This window comes from Lutra lutra, chromosome 8 (assembly GCF_902655055.1).
Source record: "Lutra lutra chromosome 8, mLutLut1.2, whole genome shotgun sequence".
NCBI classification, from domain to species: Eukaryota; Metazoa; Chordata; class Mammalia; order Carnivora; family Mustelidae; genus Lutra; species Lutra lutra.
The window spans coordinates 132,538,571-132,564,502 of NC_062285.1; the positions used below are offsets into that span (position 1 = coordinate 132,538,571).

A 25,932-nucleotide genomic window follows, 5' to 3' on the forward strand; every position below is an offset into this window, starting at 1 on the left:
TTGATCTATGTGCCTGTTTTTGTGCCAGTACCATGCTGTCTTGATGCTGACATCTTTGTAATAGAGCATGAAGTCTGGAATTGTGATGCCACCAACTTTGGCTTTCTTTTTCAGTATTCCTTTGGCTATTCGAGGTCTTTTCTGGTTCCATATAAATTTTAGGATTATTTGTTCCATTTCTTTGAAAAAAATGGATGAGATTTTGATAGGGATTGCATTAAATGTGTAGATTGCTTTAGGTAGCATAGACATTTTCACAATATTTGTTCTTCCAACCCATGAGCATGGAATATTTTTCCATTTCTTTGTGTCTTCCTCAATTTCTTTCATGAGTACTTTGTCATTTTCTGAGTACAGATTCTTTGCCTCTTTGGTTAGATTTATTCCTAGGTATCTTATCGTTTTGGGTGCAATTGTAAATGGGATTGACTCTTTAATTTCTCTTTCTTCTGTCTTGCTGTTGGTGTATAGAAATGCAACTGATTTCTGTGCATTGATATTATATCCTGACACTTTACTGAATTCCTGTACAAGTTCTAGCAGATCTGGAGTGGAGTCCTTTGTGGCCCGGACATCTTACCCTCAGCTTCCACCCAGTCTGAACTAGGCAGAGGTCACAACTGCACAGCAGTGTGAGAGCACTAAGTGCCGCTGGATTGTACACTTTAAAATGGCCAATTTTATGGGACACGACCTTCTCCTGAATGTAAAGGAAGAGAGCCACCGCACTTACTGCACACCTGTTTCGTGGCAAGAGCCACGCAGATATCTCGCGGGCATTATTGCACTCCGTGGGGGCAGCTCTGTGGGGCGGCGGGTGTCCATCCGGTCTTCAGACAGAAGCCAGCGCAGAGGGGAAGGCCAGGCTGGCCACTGGTAAGGGAGTCAAGCTTTCAGCTACACTCGGCCCTTCGCTTCGTAGGTAACGTCTCGGGAGACTCAAGAGAAAACTGGTCCTGTGGGGCCCTTAGGATGTGGGCCTGAGGTAGGGGAGGCAGATGGATTTAGTCTCCAATATGTGCCACTTTGGAACCTTTTACATTTTGAACTGTGTGAGTGGTTGCCAAAAGTTGATAGAGAATCAATTGAAGGAACGTTTGATTTACAAAAATGGAACAAAACACCATCTCAACAGGGTCATCTCAGAAACCAGCACCCTAAAGGCTGGGCCTGCTGGATTCCTGGCCCCACTTATTGGATGGGTGAACTGAACCGAGCTGAGGCCGCCTCATTGGTCAGTGGCTCTCCCAGCCCCGTGAGAATTAAGTGACAGGTACTATACGAGTCCACGTAATGAGGTATCTGGGGAGTCAGAATTGCAGTGTGTGACCTTGGGCAAATTGCTGTACCTCCCTAGTGGGGTGGTTGTAGTGGAGGGATGCCTGGGTGGCTTAGTCATTAAGCCTCTGCCTTCGGCTCAGGTTGTGATCCCAGGGTGCTGGGATCGAGCCCCGCATCGGGTTCTCTGCTCAGCGGGGAGTCTGCTTCTCCCTCTTCCTCTTCCCCTCCCTGGTGCTCGTGCTCGCTCGCTCTCTCTAATAAATAAATAAAATCTTAAAAAAAAAAAAAAAAAAGACGGTGGTGCTGTGGTACCAGGGCTGCGGGAGGGGACAATGGGGCATTAGAGCTGCAGGTTTAGAAGATGAAATCGGCAGCGGGGATGACGGCCCAACACGGAGTGTATTCAATGCCGCTGAACCATACACTAAAAGTTGGTTAAGATGGCAAATACCTGGTGCATTTTCACATAATTTAAAAAGTAAAAATAACATAGAGATAAAGTACAGCCGGAAAACACAGTAAATGACAAAACGGGACAAGGTAGGTAGCCGTTTGCACCCTCGTGGCCCTTCTTGGGTGCCCAGAAACCATCCGTCATCCTCCTCCTCCCTGGCTCTTCCCGCCCTGGCCCCGCACACAGCTGAGTTTGTCTGTCTGGGTTCCCCCACACCATGACTTGTAGTTTCTCCTCCACAGAGAAGGCGACAGATGGCTCCCTGCAGAGCGAGGACTGGGCCCTCAACATGGAGATCTGCGACATCATCAACGAGACGGAGGAAGGGTGAGGCCCGCGCATGGGAGGCCGGGGTGGGGCACGGGCTCCGCCGACGGCAACCCAGCCTGCCTTCCGCCTCGGAGCAATCCCATCCACCCCTGCTGTGGCACACAAGTAGACCCCACTGGTGGCCCTTGGTTCCAGGAGGGCAACAGATGTCGTCTGAGTCCCACCCTAGGCAGCAGTGTGGCGTCCTAGACATTTGGAAACCAAGATCCGCCCCCAGCCCTGTCATGAGTTAGATGAGAGAGAGATGCCCCTGGGGCTTCCAGCCCATGCGTGTGTCTCAGTGGCAGCTGACCAACTGGACCTCTTAGAATGTCACCTGAGCCACATCTTCCTGGGACAAGGCCAGCTGGCAGCCTGGGCACTGGGATATGGCCCCAAGCACCTTTCTGCATTCTGTGGCCTGGAAAGGACAGGGGAACTCCCAGCTTTCTCTGTGAGCAAGAACAGACTTTCATTTCCTTAAGATTTGGGTCAGGGCACACTGAGCAGGCAGTGACAGTAAAGCAGAATTGAGAGCCCATCGGCGTTAGCCTTTGCTGAATATTTCTGGTACGCAGGTCACCCCAGGGCACATGCCATGGAGGAGGCATCGTGGCCCTGGGCACTTGGTCTCTGACTAGCTGTCACTGACCAGCTGTGTGACCTTGGGCAAATTGCTATACCTCCCTAGGTCTTTACTGTCAGAGGTAAAGCCTAAGGTCCTACGGGGAGCAGAGAAGGAAAGCAGGGTCACTGTCCTTCTCAGGAAAACCCAGGAAGGGCAGGATGTGGTGTGAAGACCACAGTGATTGGGAAGGACTGCCTGACAAGGCCTTTGTTCAGGAAAATCAGAATCAATGCCCGGAGTAGACCTCTCACTTCCATCTGCATTTCTCATGGGATGATCCATTCGGCCTGCGAGGTCCCTCTCAGCCCGGCAGTGCTCTGTGGAGAGAGGGGTCGGCTGGAGGCAGGCAGCTTCCAGCGTCCACTGTGGAGCTTGGTGGGCTTGCCAAGTCGCTGGTGGGGAACACTAGGACCACTCCTGGCCTCCTGCAAGTAAGCTGGAGAGTGGTGGGCAGACGATGGTGGCAGGACCATCACCACGATGAAAGTAGGAGGGCAGAAATGCCCACAGATCCGCAGAGAAGGCCTCAGGGCTTCATGGGCGTCCTCAGGGAAGCAAGTCCCTGTTCCCTTGTAAATGTTGGAGGAACTGGGGCTCGTGCATGTCTGGGTTCAAGTGCCTGCTGTTGACTTGGGCAGTTCCTGTGTTCCGGCACTGCGTGAGGCACTAGGGACCCAGCAGTGAGCAAAGTAGATGTGACCCTCGGCCTCCCCAAGCTTGTCATCTAAACTTGAGTCTCTGGTCTACCCCCTCCACCCCACTGGGCTGTGGCCTCCTTGTCGTCTGCTCTGTGATTGTAGCCGGTTACTAAACACAAGGGGCCCACAGCAATGGCACGTAAGCCGGGACCTCTGATTTCGGAACCCATGCCTTTTCTCTGGGCCACTCTGTGAGGAGCGGTGACAAGTCCCTTTAGAGAGCTGAAGTGGCCACAGGTGAGAAGTCCTGAGGGTGAGGAGGGGCCCCAGGGCATCGGGTTGAAAACTGCCCTTACACACTTCCGTAAGGAGCCCACTGTGTCAGGGACCATGGTGCATGTCCCCTTGGTCACAGCCTTGATAGGCCTCCGTGGCACCTCCCCACCTTGCCTGCCGCCTTCACTCATGCTGGGGGACTCATGTCAGGGTTCCTGCCTTCCCTGACCTGCCCTTGACGGACTCACCACTGAACAGGCAGATGCCTGGCAGACAGCAGGACAGGCCCCCGAGGGCCACTCAGCGGCCTAGGAAATGTTGCTCATGTCCTGTAGCGAGCTGGGCTCTGGGGAGGCAGAGTGTCAAAGGGGGACCCCATTCCCACCCCGCCCCCGCCGGAGGCGGCCTCTTTAGCCTGGCAGCCCTGGATAGGTGCCGTGTGGCAGTGCACACGGAGATGGGGGACTAGGAAAGAGTCATGGTCGAGGCAGATTTTAGCTGTGCCTTCACCAGGTGGACGTGGAAGTTGGGGGCCACAAGGATTTTAGGCCAGAGCAGTCAGGGCAATGTGGATTTCACCTATATAGGGCCCAAGGGTGGGTTGCAGGGGTGAGGCGGTATGGGCAACAGATGGGGCAAGGGGAGCAGGCAGCTGCCAAGGCTTTCCGGGCTCCCCCTGCACTTAGGTGTATCCACCCTCCAAGCCTCTCCCTCTCCCTCCCCACAGGGCCTTCATGCTGTCCCTCCCTCCCTCTGCTTGAACCACTTCCCTGCCCTGCCCTCCTGTAGCTGGCTCCATCTCCTCCTTCACACCCAGCTGTGATGCCACCTCCTCAGAGAAGACTCCTCTGAGCCCCCCTCCCCAATACCTACCCACTCGGACTGCAGGCTCTTCTTCTCTCCCACGTTGGCATGGGTCTCCCTGGAGCACGTGGCCCAGCACGGCGCTGGCATGTGTGGCCGCTTAGTCGAGGAGAAGGGTGGGTGGAGAGAGGAAATGGCCAGGATGGGGTACTGGGACTCTGCCAGCAGCTGACTGGTTCTTAGACCTCAGTATGTACGGGGGCCCCTGGAGGCCTCCCTGAGAGCTTGGTCCAGGCAGGGGTCTGGGGTGGGAGCCCAGGGTTTTGCATTTTTTACATATCCTCACACCTCCCCGCCAGGGGATTCCGGTGCTGTGGGTCCAGGTCAACGCACAGAATCTCTGCCAAGTTATTTATGATCTACAGAGGACTTTGGTGGGACGGGTAGTTTCTGTTGTGATTAGAACCCATGTGTTCAACAGGAAGCAGGACCCAGGGAAGACAGATAAATAAAAACCATCCCTGTGTCCCAGTGTCTTCTGATCTTAGGTGGGCAGCCCCGTGAGTTTGATACATCCTTCCTTTTGTCCCTCTGCCCAGTCCCAAAGATGCCTTCCGAGCAGTGAAGAAGAGAATCGTAGGGAATAAGAACTTCCACGAGGTGATGCTGGCTCTCACGGTGAGTGCCCCGTCCGTCCGTCCGTCTGTCTGTGGTAGAACCACACATCCCCCAGGCCCAGGAGGACTCCAGCCACCCTGCGGCTCCCCTCCCAAGGGCTGGGAAGGAAAGGTCTGTGGGCAGAGAGAGCACTGTACTGTCTATAGTGCCAGCAGACACGGAGTGGCGAGAGGGGTGGTTTGGAAAAGTTCCCTCCAGCCTGTGGGCATGGGGAGCAGACGCACTGAGGCCCACGTCCCTCCGGAACCAGACATGGAGAGCTTGCACCAGACCTGCCAGGTGACACAGAAGTTTAGTGAAGCCAGACGTTGGCGGGCAGAATGTCTGGCAGGTCACCGGGCGCTGCTGACTGGCACTTGGGACCTTGAAAAATGAACATAAAGCAAATGCCAGTGGCTGAGGACAAACCAGGTGGGAGTGGGCATCCTGGCTGTCGGAGGGGTTGGACTGGGATGGAGACGAGAGCAGGGCTTACAACATCCGGGAATCCAGCTTCCCGGAAGAACAAGGCACCTCCTGCCAGTGAGCAGGAACAGGGAGGGAAGCCCGGCTCCTTTCTTTCTGGGGCTACAGGGTCACCATAGGATTACAGAAGTTCACTTTGGTTTCCACTTGGAGAGCTACCTTCCCTCTGGGCCATGGTCCTCTTGGAAATAGCATCAGGACAGGCTAGGCACTGAGGCCACTCCGCGGGGGGCCACTAGCCAGCACCCCAGCCCCCGAATTGGGGCACTGTCCCCTCTTCTCCATGTTCCAGGGTCTCCCTTGAGGGAGCCCCGCCCGGACTCAGTCTGTCCTCTGGGATGGAAGCAGAGTACAAGGGTGGGAGTCCTGGACAACCCCCTGGAGCTCGGATGAGTGCTCACGGGCACCTCCCGGCCTCCAGGTCTTGGAAACCTGTGTCAAGAACTGTGGGCATCGCTTCCACCTGCTGGTGGCCAGCCAGGACTTTGTGGAGGGCGTGCTGGTGAGGACCATCCTGCCCAAGAACAACCCGCCCACCAGCGTGCATGACAAGGTTCTCAACCTCATCCAGGTGAGTGCGGCCAGGCACCCTGGGCCGAGCTCCGGGCACTGCCTGGGGAGAAAGGTGCCCCCGCCATTGCTGCTCTGTGTCCCCTTGCTTCTGTGTGCTTGTCCTGCGGGGTGTCTTGGTCATCCGCTGACTAGGGGTTCTGAGTGTGGGGAGGCCTGGCTTGGTGGGGGCTGTCCGAGCACCGAAGTCCAAGGACGAGCAAGTCAGCGAGGGAATTTCTGCTCTGCAGGTGGGTGGGCAGGCCCGCAGGGGAGATGGTGAGCAGAGGTTACTGGCCGTGTCCCCTTGTCCCCTCTCAGTCCTGGGCTGACGCGTTCCGCAGCTCGCCCGACTTGACAGGTGTGGTGGCCGTCTATGAGGACCTGCGAAGGAAGGGTCTGGAGTTCCCGATGACCGACTTGGACATGCTGTCACCCATTCACACGCCTCAGAGGGTGAGGAGACACAGCTGGTGGGAGCGGTGGGAAGGGGAGTCAGGGGAGCTCCCTCCTCCCTTACTGGCCTCACTGATCCCCTTTTCTACCTTCTAGACCGTGTTCAGCTCAGAGGCGCCATCAGGGCAGAACTCTGTGGCCACAGACGCCAGCCACGGAGGGGACCCCACCCAGCACACCACCCCTCTGCCCATCCCGGCCGCATTCCCCAGCGATACCCCCATCACTCCAACCCCTGAGCAGGTAAACAAGCCTGAGTCAGAGCCATGTGGGTCAGGGAGGGCCCCTCTCAGTCTGAAAATTACTGTTCACATGGCAGTCCCATGGGGTAGATATTATTCTTCCTGTTTCACAGAGGAGGCTTAGATAAGCTCACTTGCCCAGAGCCACACACGGCTCATCGGAGATGGTGGTGGGACGCAAGTTCGGGTGTGCCTGACTCCCAGCAGGCTCCGTCCTGTACCTTGGCCAGCGGTTCTCCAAACTGTAGTCCACGGAGCCCTTCAGGCAGCACCGCGGAGAGGGTGGGGGTGGGGAGTCCCCAGCAGGCAGCCTCTTCAACCACAGCATCTCCATTTTCCTTGTGGGGTTCCTTTATGGGCTCAAATAGGATTCCATCTGAACAGAGGCTCTGGCTAAAAACAGTTTTAAACCATGTGCACATAAAACAATTTTTTAAACCCTTTCCACTACAATGCTTCCCACCAAGCCCCAAGAAGAAGGTTTGAGGTATAGTGTGAGATTCCAGGAGCCGGGGTCCGGAGCAGGTTTTCCCAGGGCTTTCTGAGTAGCTTTGCAGGCTCACCCGCCAGAGACTCACGGCCACTGACTTAGCTTCTGTCTCTCAGTTTCTTCTGCCAGGAACGGGGGGGCAAGGCCACCTGCTGTGACTGCCCACCCCAACAAGGGGTGTCTAACGCCATGGCCAGTGTCCACTGGGTGTGGGCTTGTTTTATTTGTTTGTTTGTTTAAGTAATCTCTACACCCAGCGTGGGGCTTGAACTCACAACCCCGAGATCAAGAGTTGCACGCTCTTCCAACTAAGCCCGCCAGGCACCCCAGTGCGCTCTCATTTTAGCCCCCAGTCTGTCGGATGCGGGTCGAGGCCTTGCGTGGGTGGGGTGCCCACTTTTGAGGCGTGTAAGAACTTCAGAGCTGTCCTTGCAGCTGAGTCTAAAAGCCTAGCTGCTACAGGGACTGGTGAGAGAGACACACACTGGTGTGTGATGGGAACAGTGAAACTTGACCTTCCAAAGCGCACCTGCTAATCTCCTGTACGGTCCCATTTGGATTTGTGAACAAACCTGCCAGCAGCCCTTCCCACCCCAGCCTATTTGAAGAGAGGCTTCTGGATTTGATACCTTATAGCAAGTTATAAAATCACCTCCCAGACTTACAGGTATTAGTAGAAAAATTTTCCTGACTGGACAGATAATTAAAGGCATATGCAAACTGTAAACTCACCCTGTGATCCAGATTTTATGTAACCAGGTTGTGATTTTAACCAGTTTGCCTGAAGTCTAGCATCTGCATGGATTAAGACTGATTACATCCAGTGCCAGAAGACTCTTGCAAAACCAAAGTCAGTAGGAGTTAATTTCCAGCTCCCCTCTTGTCTCCTGGGGCATGTTAAAGCTTTCAGGCATGCAGTGACGTCACTCCCAGACTCCACTGTAATTAGATCCCATCTGACCCGGATGCACGGGGCCTGTGGTCAGTAGCTTTTCCACTCATTTATATCAGGAGCGTTCCTTAGACAGGCCAAAGACAGCAGACATTTTGCAGGGTTTGGAAGGTGTCCATGAGCTGCGGGGGATGTGTACCACCTGTGTCTGTATCCCGGTTTCTTCTCCTGTAGAGGCTATGATAACAATATATGCCTCGTAAGACTGGTAGTTTAATGAGCAATAAAAGTGAAATGCTTGGCACGTAGTAGGTGGTCAGTAAATGGCAGCTACTCTCATAGGCTTGGGGAATTTACATGGTGACACTCCTGAAATCAGCGAGGTCACGTGCATTTCTCGGAACGTAGGCCACCTAGTCCTAGACCCATGCAGTACTCCATGGCCAAGGGCTCTCCGTCCGGATTAATTTGAGAACCACCATACTGTTGGCTTCCTGGACATCAGAGTCCACAGTGCTCCTGAGGGGACCAAGCACCCCACAGAGCCCCACACCATAAGACCCTTCACCCCCTCCCCTGCGTGGGGACTCTGCTGCTTGCTCTACACTAATTCCCCAAGCTAAGACCTTGGAACCCTTTGATCACTGAACACCAGCTACCGTCTTTTGAACCAGTGCTAAATCTCCCTGTCATCTTCAAGGTGGGGTGGGGGGAAGGTGGCGACACTGGAACTCGTACTTGGAAGAGCCCAGGAGAAGCCAGCCAGGAGCAAGACAGAATCCTGTCCTCACAGGACAGGATGGGGGAGTAAACTCTTGCTGTCCTAGGAGACGGTGAGATCCTGTCACCCCGGGGAGGGAAGAGGGCCTGCTGACTTCCCCCCTCCCCCCATGGTGGGGAGCTGCCCTCCAGGGCCTTGTTAGCTGCCACCTGGGACCCAGGAGATGCTGGCGCCCTCCCGCCCTACTCTGTGGTGCATTTACTCTCGCTCCACTGCTTTGGGCCTTCCCTGAACCAGGCTCCCCAGTTTGGAGATGGTAACGGTTGGTAGCACCTCTTTGGGGCTGAGGGGTTGGGGGAGGGCAGCCCACCACCGGCCTCTTGGCGCAGGGCTGTGGCTCAGGAGCCTAGAGGGTGCTGGCCAGTTGGCTCCTCTGGGTGCCCCGGCTCACGGCGCCGGGTTCTTCTTGCTGGCGATGGTGGCACTGGACCCCTGGCTCAGCTCACCAGGGCCACCGGTGTGTTTCAGATCGCCAAGCTGCGCAGCGAGCTCGAGATGGTGAGCGGGAACGTGAGGGTGATGTCGGAGATGCTGACGGAGCTGGTGCCCACCCAGGCAGAGCCGGCAGACCTGGAGCTGCTGCAGGTGAGCAGGCAGCCGGCCGCCCCCAGGTTTTCCTGGGGGAAACCAGGAAATCCGCCCACAAGCATTTCTATCCCAGCTCCACTGCAGTTTTCACGGCTTATGGGAACTCCATGGTCACAGTGCGAGAGGTTGAAACCAGGGACTTTGGACTCCCTCACACTGGAACTCAGGGCTCTAGCATTTTCTGGTTTGAACAGAATAGCTCCTCTTGCCTCAGTTTCCTCATCTGTAAGATTGCTCCCATTTCCCCCTTTCAGAGTAGAGAGCTTAGCAGGCCGGCATGGGAGCAGCGCCGGCTTTGGGAGGAGAAGGCAGCTGGTCTCAGGCCCCGGGGCCGGTGGGAGCTGTGGGTTTTCACTCCATGTGTCCCACGATATTCCCACAGCCCCATCCCCAACTGGGGACCACCCAAGGCTCTACCCTACCTATGGAGGTCAGTTCCTAGAGGTACCAAGAAAGGTTCAGGACCCCAAGGCCCTGGAGTCACCAGGTGGGAGTGATTTGGTTTTCATGGTGACAGCACACAAGTAGTGAGCCCTTCGCTGCGCCAGGCTCTGATGTGGACACTTGCCGTACATCCCCACACCCCACAAGAGGCAGGTACTGTCGTTATCCCCATTTTCTAGATCAGCAGACTGAGGCGAAGAGAGGACATGTAATGTGCCCAGAGTCACATGGCTGGTGAGCAGCAGAGCTGGAATTTGAATCTAGGAGCCTGGCTCCAGCTGCTGCTCATCTGCTCTTCGGGGGGGTTGTGGGGGGAGTAAGGAAGTGGGAACAAAGCCACAAGCGTGCTTGGTGGCAGGAGGAAGAGAAGGGAGGCCCACAGGGTGTTGAAAGTCACTCGGGCCCACCCTGCCCCATGATAAAGGCAGATGAGGAAATTCTAGGAGCGGGTGGGTAGCAGGGTCCAGAAGAGAACCAGAGTCAGTGGCGGGTGTTCACGGTGCCAGCAGGAGAAGAGTCACGACTGTTTGCCCCTGGAGACCATGACTCAGACACCTGCCCACCTAGTGACTGGTACCTGAAGAAAGAGTCCGTCTTACAAATGAAAAACTTACACTGCTGGGGTTTTTAGTATTTTTCTCTTTCCCAAAGGAGTTTAAGTATATAATTTACTAACTAAAAGTCAGTCAGTGACATGGCAACTAAGTGCAGTGTGGGATCCTGGAGCAGAAGGACATTAGCAGGAGAACAGCGAGCCTGAAGAAAGTCTGGAGTTTAGTTCATAGAGTTGGGTCTGTGTTAACGTCTTCGTCTTGACAGATGCCACACAGAGGAGAAGCTGAGTGAAGGGTTTACCAGAACTCTACTGTCTTGGCAACTTTCCTGCAAATATAGAACTATTCCAAAGTAAAAAGCATTTGAAAAGAAATTAGGGAAGGGGCACCTGGGTGGCTCAGTCAGTTAAGCGTCCGCCTTCGGTTGTGATCTCAGGATCCTGCGATCGAGCCCCATTTAGGGCTCCAAGCTTCTTGGGGAACCTGCTTCTCCCTCTTCCCCTCAGCCCCTCCCTGTAGCTTGTGCTCTGGCTCCGGCACACTCGTACTTGCATGTTCTCACTCTCTCTAGCTCTGTCTCCAATAAATAAAATCTTTTTTTTTTTTTAAGATTTTTTATTTATTTATTTGACAGAGATCACAAGTAGGCAGAGAAGCAGGCAGAGAGAGAGGAGGAAGCAGGCTCCCCACTGAGCAGAGAGCCCGATGCGGGGCTCGATCCCAGGACCCTGGGATCATGACCTGAGCTGAAGGCAGAGGCTTTAACCCACTGAACCACCCAGGCGCCCCTCCAATAAGTAAAATCTTTTTTAAAAATGAGGGAAAATACCAAATCAGGGTTTGCAGTTAACAGCTGGAGAGGCCTGGTTCAGTTTTTTTATGTTTTGGTTACGAAAAGATCCCAGTCACCCGGAGACATTGCGGCGTGTTCCGCAGACCCCTGGCGCTGTTGGCTTTCACCTGAGCAAAGGCAGCGTGGGAAAGCCTGCGCTCAGCCAACCTAAACCAGCTGCATGCTCTCACGAGTGGCTTGTCTCCCATGCGCTCAGTGTTGGTGTAGGACCTTGAAGGTAGGATCCAGAGGGTGTCTGTGGAACCCCGATGGCTGTCCATCCTGTGGAGCTTGGAGTCCGGTTTGGAAGCCCCTCCATCATCTGAGATGGCACAGAGGCTGGAACCTGGCCCCCAGTGACTGCCTCCCTCTGGGCCCGGGGGCCGTGGCCATCTTTCCTCCTCCCTCCGCAGGAGCTCAGCCGGACATGCCGAGCCATGCAGCAGCGGGTCCTGGAGCTCATCCCCCGAATCGCTAATGAGCAGCTCACGGAGGAGCTGCTCATCGTCAACGACAACCTCAACAACGTGTTCCTGCGCCACGAACGGTAGCCCGCCACCTCCCCCTGCCTCTGGCCAGCTGCCCCAGCCCATTCCCTCCCCTGGCTTCCCGTCCACATGGTCTAACCTCCTCCCCTCTTCCCTGGTGGGCCTGAGAGTCACGCAGCCTGCCGGCCACCTGTCCTGTCCTCATCGCAGTGCGCCCTGCTACCACGTCCCTGCACGTGGGCTGCTCTGTCCCAGCTCGCTCAGCCGCTGCCTGGCTCTGGGGCCATGGGCCAGTGACTTAACTGTGGCTCTTGGACTCTTCGCACACTACACAAACGTACTTAAGCGGGAAGAGAGTTTAGGAGGACAATACCCTTTATGGACAGGAGAGCTTGCAGAATCTGGAGAAGAGTCAGACAGCGAGTCCTGCCCTCAGAGCAGGAAAGAGAGATCCCAGGGTGGCTTGGAGGTCTCGGGGCAGAAACTCCTGGACCATGTCCCCAGGGTGTGGCCATCAGGAAATGGGCCCCAGACGCTTGCCCACTTTCTGTCATTCTGTTCAAGAGTCAGCTCTCCAGGAGAAACGGATTTGCTTCACTTTGTTGTACCTGCCAGTTGGCGAAGGAAAGAGGGCCCCTCGCGGGCGGTTGCACCCGGACCCCAGGAAATGGGAGAAGAACAGCTCCCCAGAGGGCACTCAGGTGCTCTTACCAAAGAAGGGAGAAGGGGTGCCAGGCTGTCTGTATCTGCCCCGTTGGGTGACTGAGAGTCCGTGCGGTGATACCTGTCAGCACTTAGCAAACGAGGGTGTCTGTCTGGGTCAAGACAGTGATCCGGCCTTCTCCAGCCTTTGTTTTTTTCCCGTCTTTCTGCAGCAGCAGACCTGAGTGATTCTGAGTCCGTTGAGAGTAGGGGAAGGGGGGCTGGCTACTCTGGGCCACATCTGCCTGGCCCTTCCTGCTCCCTGGCCCAGTGGAATGGAAAAGTCACTTTCTGCCATTTTGGGGTGTAGGGCCCAATCTGGGGATGACTAGGACCCCTTGACAGCCACAGGCCTGACACATGCCTGCTGCCTCCTAGTTCACTGTCCTACTCGCAGTCAGGGTCTTTGCGGGTCCTCCCATCTGGAGGCAGGTTCCGCTGTCACCCCCTGGTAATAGACAAGGAGGCTGAGGTCCAGAAGTGACTCAGTAAGTGACATGGCCAGGCCTTAGGCGACCACAGCCTTCTCCAGCTCCTCAGCAGCCCAGGGGCTAGTCGAAGGCCAGTCCCAGTGGCCCAGGAAGCCACATACAAGGTGTGTGCCTTCTGACAGCACTTCAGAGAGCCACTGACAGGTGCACACAAGTGTGTAAGCAAATCACCCAACACAAATGATAAAACAGCACTTAGCTTTGCCTTGTGCTGTGCGTCCCCGTTTTCCGCTCTGTTCTAGCCTATTCCTATCCGTTCTTTTACTGCTATTCATGACAAGTGGCCAGATAATTGATCATTCAAATTGGGACAGCCTGGCAAGTGAACAAGGGGCACTGTTAACAGTTCCCCAGGGACAGCAGGCATAAATTAGATCTGTCGCTCTAATCGTGGCTTACTGCCATGGCTTTGGAGGCCGGCAGCGTGAAGAGCTCTGCCTGGGCTGTGCCGAGGGGCCCATCTCCCTGATCCGGCTTGTTTCTGTCTTTGTAGGTTTGAACGGTTCCGAACAGGCCAGACCGGCAAGGTAAAGGCGCTTTTCTGGGACCGGATCACACCCGTGTTCATGGGAAGGAGGAGGAGGGCTGTGCTCACCTCTGTCCCCAGATATCCTGCATGGGCTGTGCCTTCTTAGCCAGGCCCCGAGAGAAGTCCCCTTCTCCCTTTTTGTGTCACTGTTCCTTTAAGGTAGCTAAGGCTCTGCTGATGCCCTAGGGTCTTCCCAACCTCCCAGGGGCTGCAGCCTGGCTTGAGGCAGAGTGGGGCTGACTCCCTGAGTCCCAGTCGTAGCTGCTGGGGCCCTCATGGCACATCCTCGAGCAACGGTGGCCTTTCCCTTCTCCCCAGGCCCCGCGAGAGGCCGAGGCGGCGGCTGACCTGACCGACATGGGCCCTGACCAGGCGGCCACCGGCAGCCTCTCATCCCAGCTGGCGGGAATGAGTAAGTGCCATGTGTGGGTGCTGGCTGAGGGCATGTTATGGTGCTGGGGGCACCCCTCTAGTTTGGGGGTGCCTTCCTGTTAGACTGTTGGAGCTGGAGTGCCAGCAGCAGAACGTCAGCCCAGACCTCACCTCGCTGGGCTGAACCCCACTGTGAGGTTGGGTACCCAGCAACGACCACGTGGGGCTCTCAGCCCCCAGTTCCTAAGCGCCCATGGACTTCAGAAGTCCAGTGCTCCATGGTCACCCCTCAACACCTGAATTCTTCGTCACCAGAGCCATCTGGGCGAGCTTAGGCTAGTTGCCTGAACATCCCATCCCCCCTTCGCTCCTGTGTAACAGGCAGGAGTGGGCCCCTCCTCGCAGGTCGCCGTGAGGACTGGGTAATAAGCACATGCGTGAGGGGGCCCAGACCAGTGCCAGGCCCAGGGCGCCCGCCTCGAGACAGCAGCTGCGATGAGTCTCCCTGCTGCTGGCCATCTGCTGGTGCCAGGCCCGAGGAGGGGATCAAGAGCCCCCTCTGAACCACGGCCACCAGGCTGTGTGAGAACTCGGCCTCACGTCTGATCGCTCACCCCTGCTCAGCCACGTCCTACGCCAGACGCGCCGGGCAGCCTTTGCCTGCTCTCCGCACAGCCACCCTGGACGGGGGCCTGTGTCTCTACCTGCGGGAGAGGAAGCCACGTGCCCACAGTCCTTCAGCCAACAGCTGGCCTGCCTCCTCCTCCACCCGCACTGTCCCCACTGCCCTCCCACCTCCCGACCCCCACTGCTTCTCCAGAGTCCTCCCTGGGCCTGGCAGCTCGGCCACTGCTCAGTGCGCAGGAACAGGTGGCAGGCCCTTCATGTGCCTTTCTGTCCCTGCAGACCTGGGCTCCAGCAGCGTGAGGGCCGGCCTACAGTCTCTGGAAGCCTCTGGCCAACTGGAAGGCGAGTTCGACATGTTTGCGCTGACCCGGGGCAGCTCTCTGGCTGACCAACGGAAAGAGTGAGTGGCCCAGCCCTACCCTGTCCCCTGCGGTTTGGGCTGCCCCCTCTCTGGGCCCCTGAACCCCGTTATTTGGCATGCCACGTGGAAGGGCACACAGCCCCCTGCCTATACCCCCTCAGGATGGCAGAGTTCCTCTCCCCTAGATCAGTCCCTCGTGCACCCAGACAGCCCAATTTCATGCCCCACAGGCAGGCCTGGGTGGGGGAAGGGCCCCCTGTGGTTTGATGAAGAGCTGTGTGCCAGAATCTTAACTAATCTGATCAGAGGAGAAAGCCAAAGCACTAAGGGGCTGGGTCATTTGCCCCAAGTCAGCCTGTTGATATGCGACAATCTCCTGTGAACCCAGGGTCTCTGGTTCCCAAACTGTCTCCGGCCCAACCCCGCTCCCCACTACACTGTAGGCCACACCCCAAGCCCTCCAGAGCAAGCACGGAGGATCCCAATAAAACCTCAGAGCCTTGTCTCCTCCTTTCTCATGATCCCTAGCTACCCTTGACTTTGCCCCAGAGTCCCTGTTGCTCCACTTGGGTCGGACCCCTCTGCACCAGAGCTGGAGTTCTGCCCTTTCCTGGCGATAGTGTTTGCGGGCAGGTGCTTTCAGCAGCCAGGGACAGCCACTTGCCTCCACTGCACCAGCCTGGCCCCATACAGTCTTGTCAGGGGAAGCCGTTTGCTTGGTATTCTCAGTCCTTGGCTCAGGACCCAGGACTGAGCTGTGGATTTACAGCCAGGATTTACAACCAAGAAAAGCTCTGGATTAAGGGATCCCCTCAGCTCCCCAGTGGTCATCCCAGTCATTTGAATGGCCTCTGGCCTCCCCACTGTGCCCTGTCTTTGGGAACTGTCAGTGAGCCTCCCAGGGCCAGGGATGCCCGACCCACACCCCATCCAGGTCCGATCTTATAGGCTACAGCCAGCCTGGCTCCATGGGGTGGCTCAGCCCGGCCCGCTGACCGGAGGCGGCCCAAGCTCTGAGCCGCGTCTTTAGTCTAGACGGTCTGCACACCCAGGCTCCGGTGCTCAGGGACCAGCAGCTCACGGTTGCCATGGAGCTTGGGGCACCGTGAGGCCGCTGTGCATGTGGAAGCTAATGAGTCCAGTGGGACTTGCACCCAGGAGGGTGGCCCCGCCCACCAGGCCCCAACGGGCAGCTCATGGGCCAGGCCGGAGAGCCCCTGGCACTTGGCCTGGCTGAGGCTCGCTGTTGCACCATCGCTTCTTTGGGGAGCAGAGCCATGGGGGGCAGAGGAAAGCACGCCCGGCCGGCGCCTGCTGCCCAGAGCCCGCCATCTCACGGGGAGCAAGGTGCACAGAGCACTGCCGTGCCGTGCTAACCACTATCCTGTCGGGGTGTGCCAGGGGCTGTGGACGTACGCGTGGTGGCTGGTGGCTCTACAGAGGGTGCTCAGAGCAGGACCTCGGGGATGAGAGGCTGGAAGGCCGTTTCAGGCTATAGGAACAGTGTGTGCAAAGGCTCTGAGGTGGGGAGAGCATGAGATGCTGGGGGGAGGGCATATCCAATACCTTCTCGGTCATGGTTTGGGGACTGGTTTCCATCACAGCAGAAGGCAGCGCACAGGGAGAAGAGTGCACTAGCATCGGGTTCCTCTTTCTTTCGTTTTGCTTGGGAGGCCCTCCCTTCGGCCCCCGCTGGATCTTCTAGCCCCGACTGGCCTCTGGACTCCGCTTCTCGCTCTGTCGTCCGGGGCTCTTGAATCCTCAAAGGCTTTTTCTGCCCACCTGGTGTCTGGCCCACACCTCTGCCTACCTGGCTCCTCTTGCCATTTTTTTTTTTTTAAGATTCTATTTATTTACTTGACAGAGAGAACACAAGCAGGGGGAGGGGCAGAGTGAGAAGCAGGCTCCTGGCTAAGCAGGGGGCCCAATGCAGGGCTTGATCCCAGGACCCTGAGATCAGGACCTGAGCTGAAGGCAGACGCTTACCCAGCTGAGCCACGCAGGCGTCCCCAGCTCCTCCTTCCCTCTAACCTGTACCTGGCCCCAGGGATAGCCAGGCTTCATCCGCAGGGCCAGGTAGGTTGGAGAGACACAGAAACACAGAGGTAGGGGACATAATTAGGAAAGAACATCTAGTTCTTTTGAGTGAAGAAAAGGATCGGTTTCTGTATGTTCCTAGGGCTGGACCTGCCTCATTCTGGCTTTTTCCACAATGTGGCACCAGCTGTGTCTTAGAGGGAAAGAGACAGGGCTACTTGGACACACAACCCCGTCTCAGCCATCACTTCCTCCTCACCAGCTCTCACTGTGCAGGTTTAGCCCAAGAAGGGCCTGAGCGCACCATCCTCCACCCCGACTTTCTGGTCGGCTCCCGCTCAGCCCTGCAGATCACCCCCAGCCCCCCGGTGGACAGGAGCCACGTCATTGGGGGACGTGCCGGCTAACGATGATGGCACTCTCCTGGCTAACTCCAGATCCTGCAGGAGGGAGTGGATGGCAGTGCTGTCAGATGGCTGCCTGGGAATTGGGGGGTCTTATTCAAGAGGCCCTGTGGCTTGCCTGTCACCCCCCGGTCCCAGGAAGGCCATTTGGCATTGCAAGGGTTTTCATTCGATGGGGTCCCGGTTCCTGAAGCCTCAACCTGGCCCACCCCTAAATGCAGGGCTTCCCCCTGTGACAATGATTGTGCTGGCCACTTCTTTCCTCCAAACCGGACCGGGCCGGTGCCAAGGCCTCCCATCCTTTGGCAGATGCTTCAGAGGGAGAACTGCTCTTCCCCAGAGTCGGGGCTGAGTCCCCCTCTGGCTCTGCCTGAGACAGACACAGCAGACAGCTTCTGGGTGCCTTCTGTGCCCACCCGGCTGGCTGGCATCCCCCAGGCAGGGCCAGGCCAGGAAGCCCTGAGGGCTGTCGCCCCACCCAGCCATCTGCACGGCTGTTTCAGCAGCAGAAGGGAACTCCCCATCCAAGGCGGCCTTATACAGAACCACAGTTTATTACACTGCAAAGGGGAAGCTGCTCCAAGAAGGGTCTGGAGGTAGGAATTCTCCATGGGCATGGGGGCACAGGCGCTATTTCTATCTGAGCCCAGGTCTACCCTCCCTAGGCAGGCCTGCAGAGTCCGAGCCCTCCCTGGGGTCTGAGCCGCTCTCTACTCGGCCATGACCCAGGTCCACCCAGGATGTGAGTCCAGCTCATCCCCACCCACCCCTGCATCCCATCATGCCTGGTGCAGCAAGGGCAGCATTCATGGCAATGGTGACCTCTGTGTTTCAGGGTGAAATACGAAGCCCCCCAAGCAACAGACGGCCTGGCCGGAGCCCTGGATGCCCGGCAGCAGAACACTGGAGCGGTAAGCAGAGTGTCCTGTTGCCACCTTGTCCGGAAGGAAGACCAGGGAATGCTTGCCCACCAGTCCCCGCCGTGTTCTGGGCTGTTTGCCACTCAGGTGGTAATTCCCGTCTCAGCTGAGGCAGCGCTCCCGAGAGGTCAAGTCATCTGCCCAAGTTCACCCAGCAGGGAAGGCTTACAGCAAGGACTCGGACAGACCTGAGTCTGAGCCCGGGGAGCTGGACTCCCCCAGCCTGGGTTCCCGTGCCAGCGCCACGGCTTCCCGGCTGTGCGTCCCAAGGCACGCAGCTAACCTGCACGGCGGGAGTTGTGTGACCGGGAGCGTATAAGGTGCTTGACGGTGTCGTAGCTTTGTCAGCATCCTGCCTCGCCGCCTCTCTAGAGAGAACAGAACCTAAAACTACAGGGGGTGGGGGGCACCCAGGGCGCCATTTTCGTTCCAGCGCAGGGCTTGGCCGTGCACAGAGCAATAGCCATGTGCCAGGGACAGAGGGTGCTTTGGGTGACCCCGCCCACTAGGCAGGAACTCAAAGGCCAGTTCTCGTCCCTTTGAATTTGTCTCTGGATGCCTTTGGGGTGATGAGAGTTCCTCTTTCAATTAGAGGACAGAGTAGCTCCTTGGGAGGCAGCTAGAAACGGCAGGGCCCAGGGGTCAGAGGGGCAGGGGCAGCGAAGGGTTGGCGGAGGAGAGGGCCCAGGATGGCATAGGCCTCTGAGTCCAGGGTGGGACCGGGAGCCGGCAGACCGAGCTGGAGGGGCATTGGGAACTAGAGGGCCTCAGGCAGCCAGGAGCACTGTGTGAGGTGGAGGCCGTGGCCAGTCTTGAGCAGAGGGAAAGGTGTATCTGTCCGTTTTAGAAGGACCCAGCATGGAAGCTGGGAGAGCATCTAGGAGGCGGAAGCTGCCCTGTATGCCAGTGGATGGGGTGTCGGAGAGACTCCCCAGAGGCGTCCCCAGCATCCCAGGAGTCCTTCCCAGGTCAGAGCAGAGCGAGACGTGACATGCTGTGAAGGCGGGAGCAGCTAGAGTGTCACATGCCTCCCATGCCCACTGTGCGGCCAGGCGCCAAGCAGAGCGCGTTCACACTCATGTCTCAGGGCCTCCCGTGATTTTACTTTGTGAGCAGTCGTCTGTGGGATCTGTGCCCTGTGCCAGAGCCTCTGGGTCCCCCTTTCTGAGTCCTCACACAGACCCTTAGGGCATATCGTTATCCCCTTTGACAGATGAGGAAACGGATATCCAGAGACGGCCAAGGGAGGCAGCAGGTGTAACATTTCTAGCGTGGCGCCTGGCACATAGGTGTTTGGTCTTGCCAGCACTGCCGGGTGGTTACCTCCACCTACAGTAAGAAAACCAAGGCTTAGCGTGGCGAGATCTCACAGCCGTTGGTCTTTCTGGCTCCATAGCTGGTGCTGGTAGTCAGGGCCCTAGATGGCCTGCAGAGTCCCAAGGAACAGAGGTGAACGCTCCAGCAAATCTGGCTCCCGGCATCCATTGCATCCAAACACTCGGGAGGCCTGCAGGAAGCTCTTCCCTCTCAGGCCACCTGGCCTCTCGCGCACAGAGGCCAGCTCCATAGCCCGCTCCTCCTTTTGCAGCGGAAGGAGCTGCTGCCCAGAGACAGGTGTCACTCGCCCACGGGCACATGTTTCAGGGGCATGACGAGGACTGGAGCCCGGATCTCCCGGCTCCTGTGCCGCCAGTGGCTAACCACAAGGAGGAAACCTACACCCACCTCTACTTTCAGGAGAGCAGAAGCTGCTAAATGGTTGCTTATTCCTCTCTTATCGCTCGAGAGATTCGAGCAGCTTCTATCAGATCAGGGTGCGATGTTGCTGAAAGTGTCCCTAGACGCCTGCTCCCGAGCCGGTACGTCTGGCTGGGTAGGGGTGGGCCTCCTCCCACTGAACTGTCTGGCCGTTACTCCAAGCAGCAGAGCACAGAAGGGAGCCCAGTGCCAGCTTGGGGGGGGGGGGGGGGGCGGCATGGGGGGGGCAGCCAGGGTTTGCTGCGCTTCACCAGTCCCACCAGCAGGGGTGCTGGGCCGGTCCGTCCGGGCTCGGAGAGGCGGGACTCCAGCCTCTCTCTGCTGCCAGTCCCCTCTGGGGTCCTCAGGAGTCCTGTTGGCCCATCAATAAACACACGGGCCCTGGGTAAGCCAGCGTTCTGATCTGGGGCACCCATCAGCATCTCCGCCCAGCCAGCAGACTGGCTGACAGCACCCACTCCACCATTCTGGGCTTGCTCGGGCCCACCCTCAGGATCATTCTGGAAAGGAAGGAGAAGCTTTGTCCAGCATATTCAAGACTCTGGGGTCCCAGGGCCGCTGTGGTTCACCCCATGGTGAGACACCCTCTGCTGCTTCCTGTCCCCCTCCCACCAGGCGCCACGACACTGGTACCTGCACAAGTGTGCATACACGTGTGCGTGCGCACACCCGTACACACACGCACAGTCACCAGCCTGCCAACCTGAGAGAGCCTCCACACTGGAGAGGGCTGCCGGCACACCAGGGGTCCTGGCCCGGCCCTTCCCTCCACCCTCAGCCTGACCTTTTCTCACCCAGATGGGAGGCAGCGGTGAGAAGAGCCTCAGTGATTGGATGGTGAGACAAGGCATGGTGAGGAGAGGCCAGGCCAGCGACACAGAGCGTGGAGGCGGCCACTGGCAGGGGTCCCACCTAGTGGTGCTGTCGGAGGGGGTGGCGCCGTTAGACCCAGAGAAGAACAAGGGGAGCTGTGGGTGCCCCCCACCCAGCATCAGCACGGTCCCGCCCCCTCTGCTCCTGCTTCTACAGCCCCTCGGTGCTCACTTCTGGCTCCTGACTCAGAAGCCAGGCCCAGGTGGCCCATCTGGCACCTGGGAGGTGACTGGGGCTTGCTGGTTGTAGGCCGTGTGCCCTCAGAGGGCTGAGTGGGCGAGGGGGCTGGTGTGGGCAGCCCAGAGCACGTGCCGCTGCCGCCGCTGGGAAGTGGGCTCCTGCTCCTCGCTGGGCTCTCCTGCTGCCCCTGGGATCCTCGGGTGCTGGGGACAGAGCTTGGGGACAGAACTGGCTTGGCTGGAGAAAGACTGTCACTCCCTGTCTTCGCTGAAGTAGCTAAATAGTAACTAGCGCTTCTCGAGCACCTTGTCTGTGCCAGAGTCGTCCTCTCCATCCCCTCATTTCGTCCCCACAGCAGTCTGGACGGTAGGTACCGCGTCGCCTTCTCTACTGAGGGGGGAGGCCAGGTCAGGGAAGTAACCCGGCCAAGCCACCCCATAGTAAGAGCGAGCCAGACTGCGGTCTCGGACTCTGTCCCCAGACCCCCCACCAGGTCATCACACCGTAGAAGGAAGCCCCAGCCCCTGGGCAGGAGCCTCTGTGGCAGAACCCATGTGTTTGCGGCACAGAGCGACCGGCCCTGTGGGTAGCCTGTGAGCCCCTGAGTGCGCCAGCCTGGCCGTCTCAGCACCCCACTGTGCTCTGGCACTTCCACGCCCCGGCCAGCATGAGCTCTGAGTCTGCAGAGAGGGCCTGGGAGCCGGAGGCTGGCTGCCCCTGGCCCGCAAACATTCCCTACCCCAGCCCTGACGGCCGGCCCCTCCCCGGGCTTCAAATACCATCGGACACTCCTGAACAGCTAAGGCCCTGCTCTGACGGCAGCCCGCCCTCCGGCCTGGCACCTCCATGGCACCCTTGGCATGTGGCCGCAGGATGATCTGTTCCCTGCTCACACCCGGGCGCCGGCTGTTCAAAGTCCCCGCTCCCCACCTAGCCTAGTGTCCCTGTGTCCCCCTTGCCCGCAGCCCGGCACCGCGGGCAGAACTGTGGGTCCCGGGCAGCTGGGCAGGAGCCACATTGGAGGGGAGATGAGGCTCTCGGCCTCCCCAGAAGGGTGTGGGCCGTGTGTGGCCCATCTCAAGCTGCCAGGGCCTTCCATCGTGGCACCCAGGGCTCTGCTCCTCACTGCCTTACCCTGTCCCCTTCCTTCCAGATCCCCGTCACCCAGGCCTGCCTCATGGAGGACATTGAGCAGTGGCTGTCCACTGACGTGGTAAGCTGGGGCCTGCCCAGCCCAGAAACAAAGGTCAGGCGCCTTCCTCGCGCACCTGACAGTGGGCTCCCTTTCTTTCTTGTGAGGAGGTGACTGTCATGGGTGCAGGGTGAACAGCTGGTGAGGAGGGAGCACCAGTGTGGGACGCCTCCCACCACCCTCTCTTGGGCTCTCCCTTCAGAGGAGGGCCTGGGCCCGGCACCTCACAGCTGCTAGAGCAGACCTTCTCATGAGCTTGTCGCCACAGTGGGTCCCTGGGAGCCTCGGCCAGCGGGACGGGCCATGGGTGACTGTGACCACACTGAGCCCAGCACCTGCCCCAGCCCGGGGAGCCCCCAGCACCTGTCCGAGAGAAACCACCGGCTGCTCCGTCTTCCAGATGCGGGGGCTGAGGAGCAGCCATGAGGGGTGCTGATCCCAGGAAGTAGTGGGGGCCCAGGCTGTCTGCAGAGCCCTACAGCCCCCAGAGATCGGAAGGGGCAGCCAGCCTTGACTCTACCGTCCAGGGCTCCTTCCCCCACCTCTGCCACCCTACCTTTGGGCACCAGAGACTGAGGGCCTGAGCACTCCCAGGCCCAGAGGCTGCCTTCTGCCAGTGGCTAAGACCGTGTTTCTGCCTGAGGTCAGGCAAGGGTCCCTGTTGGTTGGTGGCAGAAGGCACCCCTACCCTCAGCTTTAGCCTGCGTGGTCTCCGTCTCTGGGTCCCTCCTCACCACAAGGGCAAGTCTGTCCACTCTCTACACACTGGAAGGAAAGGACCCGGTGCTTATCTAGGACCTCTGGGGCCCCGCACCCTGGGCTCAGCACTCCGTGCAACATTCCACTGCAGCTCAGGACGGGGTGGGACTGAGGTTCCGGTCCTGGGCCCAGCTGGAGCCTGAGTCTGGCCCACTCGGGTTCAGCAGCCTGTGCCTGCCCAGCCCCACCAGGACCACTGTGGCTAACCTCTGCCTCCTTCTGCTTTCTCAGGGGAATAATGCAGAGGAGCCCAAGGGTGTCACCAGCGAAGGTAGTAGGCCCTGTCCCCGGCCCTGCCCCTTCTCCCATCCCCCAACCCCCCCTACCCTGCAGTACCCACCCCCAGCCCCTCTCTTGTTCCTCTAGAATTTGACAAGTTCCTGGAAGAACGGGCCAAAGCAGCTGATCGGTTGCCCAACCTCTCCAGCCCCTCGGCCGAGGGGCCCCCGGGACTCCCTCGTGGCACTGCCCCCCGAAAGAAGACCCAGGAGAAGAAAGATGAGGACACGCTGTTTGCCTTATGAGCGTGGGGCCTGGTGCCCGCAGCTTGAGCCCCTGCTGCCCCCACACCCCTCGGCTGGGGCTTCTTTCCTTCCTTCGGTGTTAAGGCTGCTCTGAGGTTGGCTTGTTACCCCTCTACTCTCCTCTAGCCGGGCTGACCCAGCTGTGGCTGGGCCTCGCGACCTGGGCTATGGAGAGGCAGCTGGATGAATCGGGGTAACAGGTCAGTTCCACGCTGGGATCTCGGCCGTTTCCTGCCTCCTTCCCTTCCCAGACCAACCACTACTTGGCTGAGAATCGGGCCCTGTGACAGGCCGGCAGTTTGGTCGCCCTGCTGTGACTCCTTGCCCTGGGTGATGCCCTCCCTGAACCCATCCCCAGAGGCGCCCACACTGCCATTTGAGGCCTTGGCTGGGGCTGGAGACAGCAGGCGCTTCTGTCACAGCCCCTGGGCCATTCCCTGGCACCTGCCTTCTGGAGCCCAAAGGCTCTGGCCAGCTGCTGAGGGGGTGCCAAGCCGCACCAGCCAGGTACGAAGCTGCGCATGGTAGGGGTGAGACCTCCCCAGGCCGCAAAGGGGAGGCTTCCAGGGCCGCCTGGAGCACCCGTGACCCCCACGACTCTACTGCCTTTTCCTCCGTCCTTCTGCTGTTCCTCCCAGGCGGGGCTCCACCGGGCCCGGGGCCCGCCCACCTGTGGATCTATCTTCTTGTACTGGGAGAGGTGCCTTTTGTATCCCCAATTAAAGGTAGGAAAGCACCCTGCTGACAGTGCTGTTTGGTCTCCGGCAGGGAAGTGGCTTACGGGGAGTGCTTTGGCTGGGCTGGGGGTCATCCAGAAGACAGACACCTGCAGCTGGTATGGGAGGAACAGCAGGACCCACTGCTACCACTAGGCACCCAGTGCCACCCTCAGCAGGGACAGGCAGTTGCAGCACTGCTCTCTGGCATCCCTCTACCCGAAGGGCACCTCCACCCTGCCATCCCTGCTCAGGCTAGCTCCTGCCCAGCAGCAGGAAGCACCCGGGAGTAGGTGTAGACAGTGTGGGCATCCTGTCCGAGGCCCAGGTACCAGGCACACGGTGTTGTCCCAAGACGCTGGCGGAAGTTAGCATCTCCTCTTACAGAAGCCTGATCTAATTCGGAGGGTCACGTGAGCTGCCTCCGCCCAGAGAACTTGGCACAGATGCAGTCATTGCTCACATGCTGGGCATTTCCTTGTGTGTCAGTGCATTGTCTCCATTTTTCAGATAGCAGCATCGAGGCCCAGTTGGGGTGACTTAGCACACAGCCTGGGGAGCTGAGCCACAGGCTGGGCATAGGGTGTCCGTTCTTGGAGAACCTCCTTTTCCAGTCTGGAATCTACACACCAGGCTCCCCGAGAGTCCCTGCTTTTAAGGCACGCTAGAACATCATGGCCCAGACCTCAGTGGCGGAAGGGACGGGGGCTGCTATGCGGTGGGAGCGAGTGGCCATCCTGGAAGGTCAGCCTGCGGAAAAGAACAGAAGTCAGAATGCCTGGGTCCAGGGGCACCTGGAGTGTGGCCCGGGTCCGTCTCTGAGCAGCCACGGCTCCCATCAGTGACAAGCAGACAGCACCTATGACATGAGGGATGGCCTGGAGCTGAGCATGCAGGAGAGGGGCCCTGCCAGCCCTCCAGGTGGACATGGGGCGGGGAACTCCGGGGACACCTCAAGGCCTGTCCATTCCCCCAGCAGGGGGGGTCTCCTTGTCTGGGCCAGGCTTCAGAGCTTACAGAGGAGCCGAGCCTGGAGGCAGGTGGCAGCCACACCTTCCGTCTGAGCTCTTCAACTTAAACCACCTCTTTTGGGGGCAAGGAGGGAGGGGCCGTGCCACCGTCCTGGGCATAGAGCCGTCAGCCTGGTCTGATGGCGTCGGGGAGCTGGAGGCTACCTGGGCCCTTGCCGTCCGCGCCTCCTGGGCTCAGCTGGTCCAGACTTGAGCTTGTCTCCTGCCTCCTGCATATTTGAATTGTGCGTGAGCCCAGGCAACGGGAAGGCTCTGGTTTCAACAAGGCGTTAAGTGGCACCTGGACATAGGCTAGTCCTTGGGCAGGTAACCCCCATACCAAGGGGCGGAGCCCTGCCAGCCCTGCCCCTGCTGCTCTGAAAGCTGGGAGGGATCCCGAGTTCATGCACCCCACTGTGGTGCCGCCACTTCGCCTCCCTGTGCCCCCCTCAGGCATGAGCACCCCGTCCATCCTAGCCTGCCTCAGCACACAGAGGGGACCGGCTGCTGGTGACTTTGGCCTCCTCTGAATGGCCCCGGGCAGCTTCATGTTGCCTCCTCAGGTCCCCTCGTACCAGCACCTCGCTTCACCCTTGCTGGTCCCAGCAACAGCGCAGCAGCGCTCCGG

General features: G+C 58.6%; 1 protein-coding gene across 3 annotated transcripts in view; it reads left to right on the forward strand.

Moving 5' to 3' along the window:
- The window catches only part of TOM1 (target of myb1 membrane trafficking protein), a 43,773-nt gene extending 19,442 nt beyond the window's left edge, over nt 1-24,331 (forward strand). The window contains exons 2-16 of one of the 3 annotated variants that reach the window (XM_047743584.1): nt 1,978-2,062; nt 4,990-5,068; nt 5,955-6,104; nt 6,404-6,538; nt 6,635-6,781; nt 9,412-9,528; nt 11,775-11,908; nt 13,536-13,569; nt 13,890-13,983; nt 14,850-14,970; nt 18,208-18,283; nt 20,849-20,902; nt 22,257-22,316; nt 23,286-23,325; nt 23,421-24,331. In XM_047743584.1, the coding sequence (XP_047599540.1) occupies nt 1,978-2,062; nt 4,990-5,068; nt 5,955-6,104; nt 6,404-6,538; nt 6,635-6,781; nt 9,412-9,528; nt 11,775-11,908; nt 13,536-13,569; nt 13,890-13,983; nt 14,850-14,970; nt 18,208-18,283; nt 20,849-20,902; nt 22,257-22,316; nt 23,286-23,325; nt 23,421-23,578 (1,484 nt within the window). In that variant the 3' untranslated portion in view covers nt 23,579-24,331. The remainder of the gene's footprint in view (nt 1-1,977; nt 2,063-4,989; nt 5,069-5,954; nt 6,105-6,403; nt 6,539-6,634; nt 6,782-9,411; nt 9,529-11,774; nt 11,909-13,535; nt 13,570-13,889; nt 13,984-14,849; nt 14,971-18,207; nt 18,284-20,848; nt 20,903-22,256; nt 22,317-23,285; nt 23,326-23,420) is intronic. The other 2 variants (XM_047743585.1, XM_047743586.1) reach the window with 2 other exon arrangements.
- Nucleotides 24,332-25,932: the final 1,601 nt, after the last annotated feature.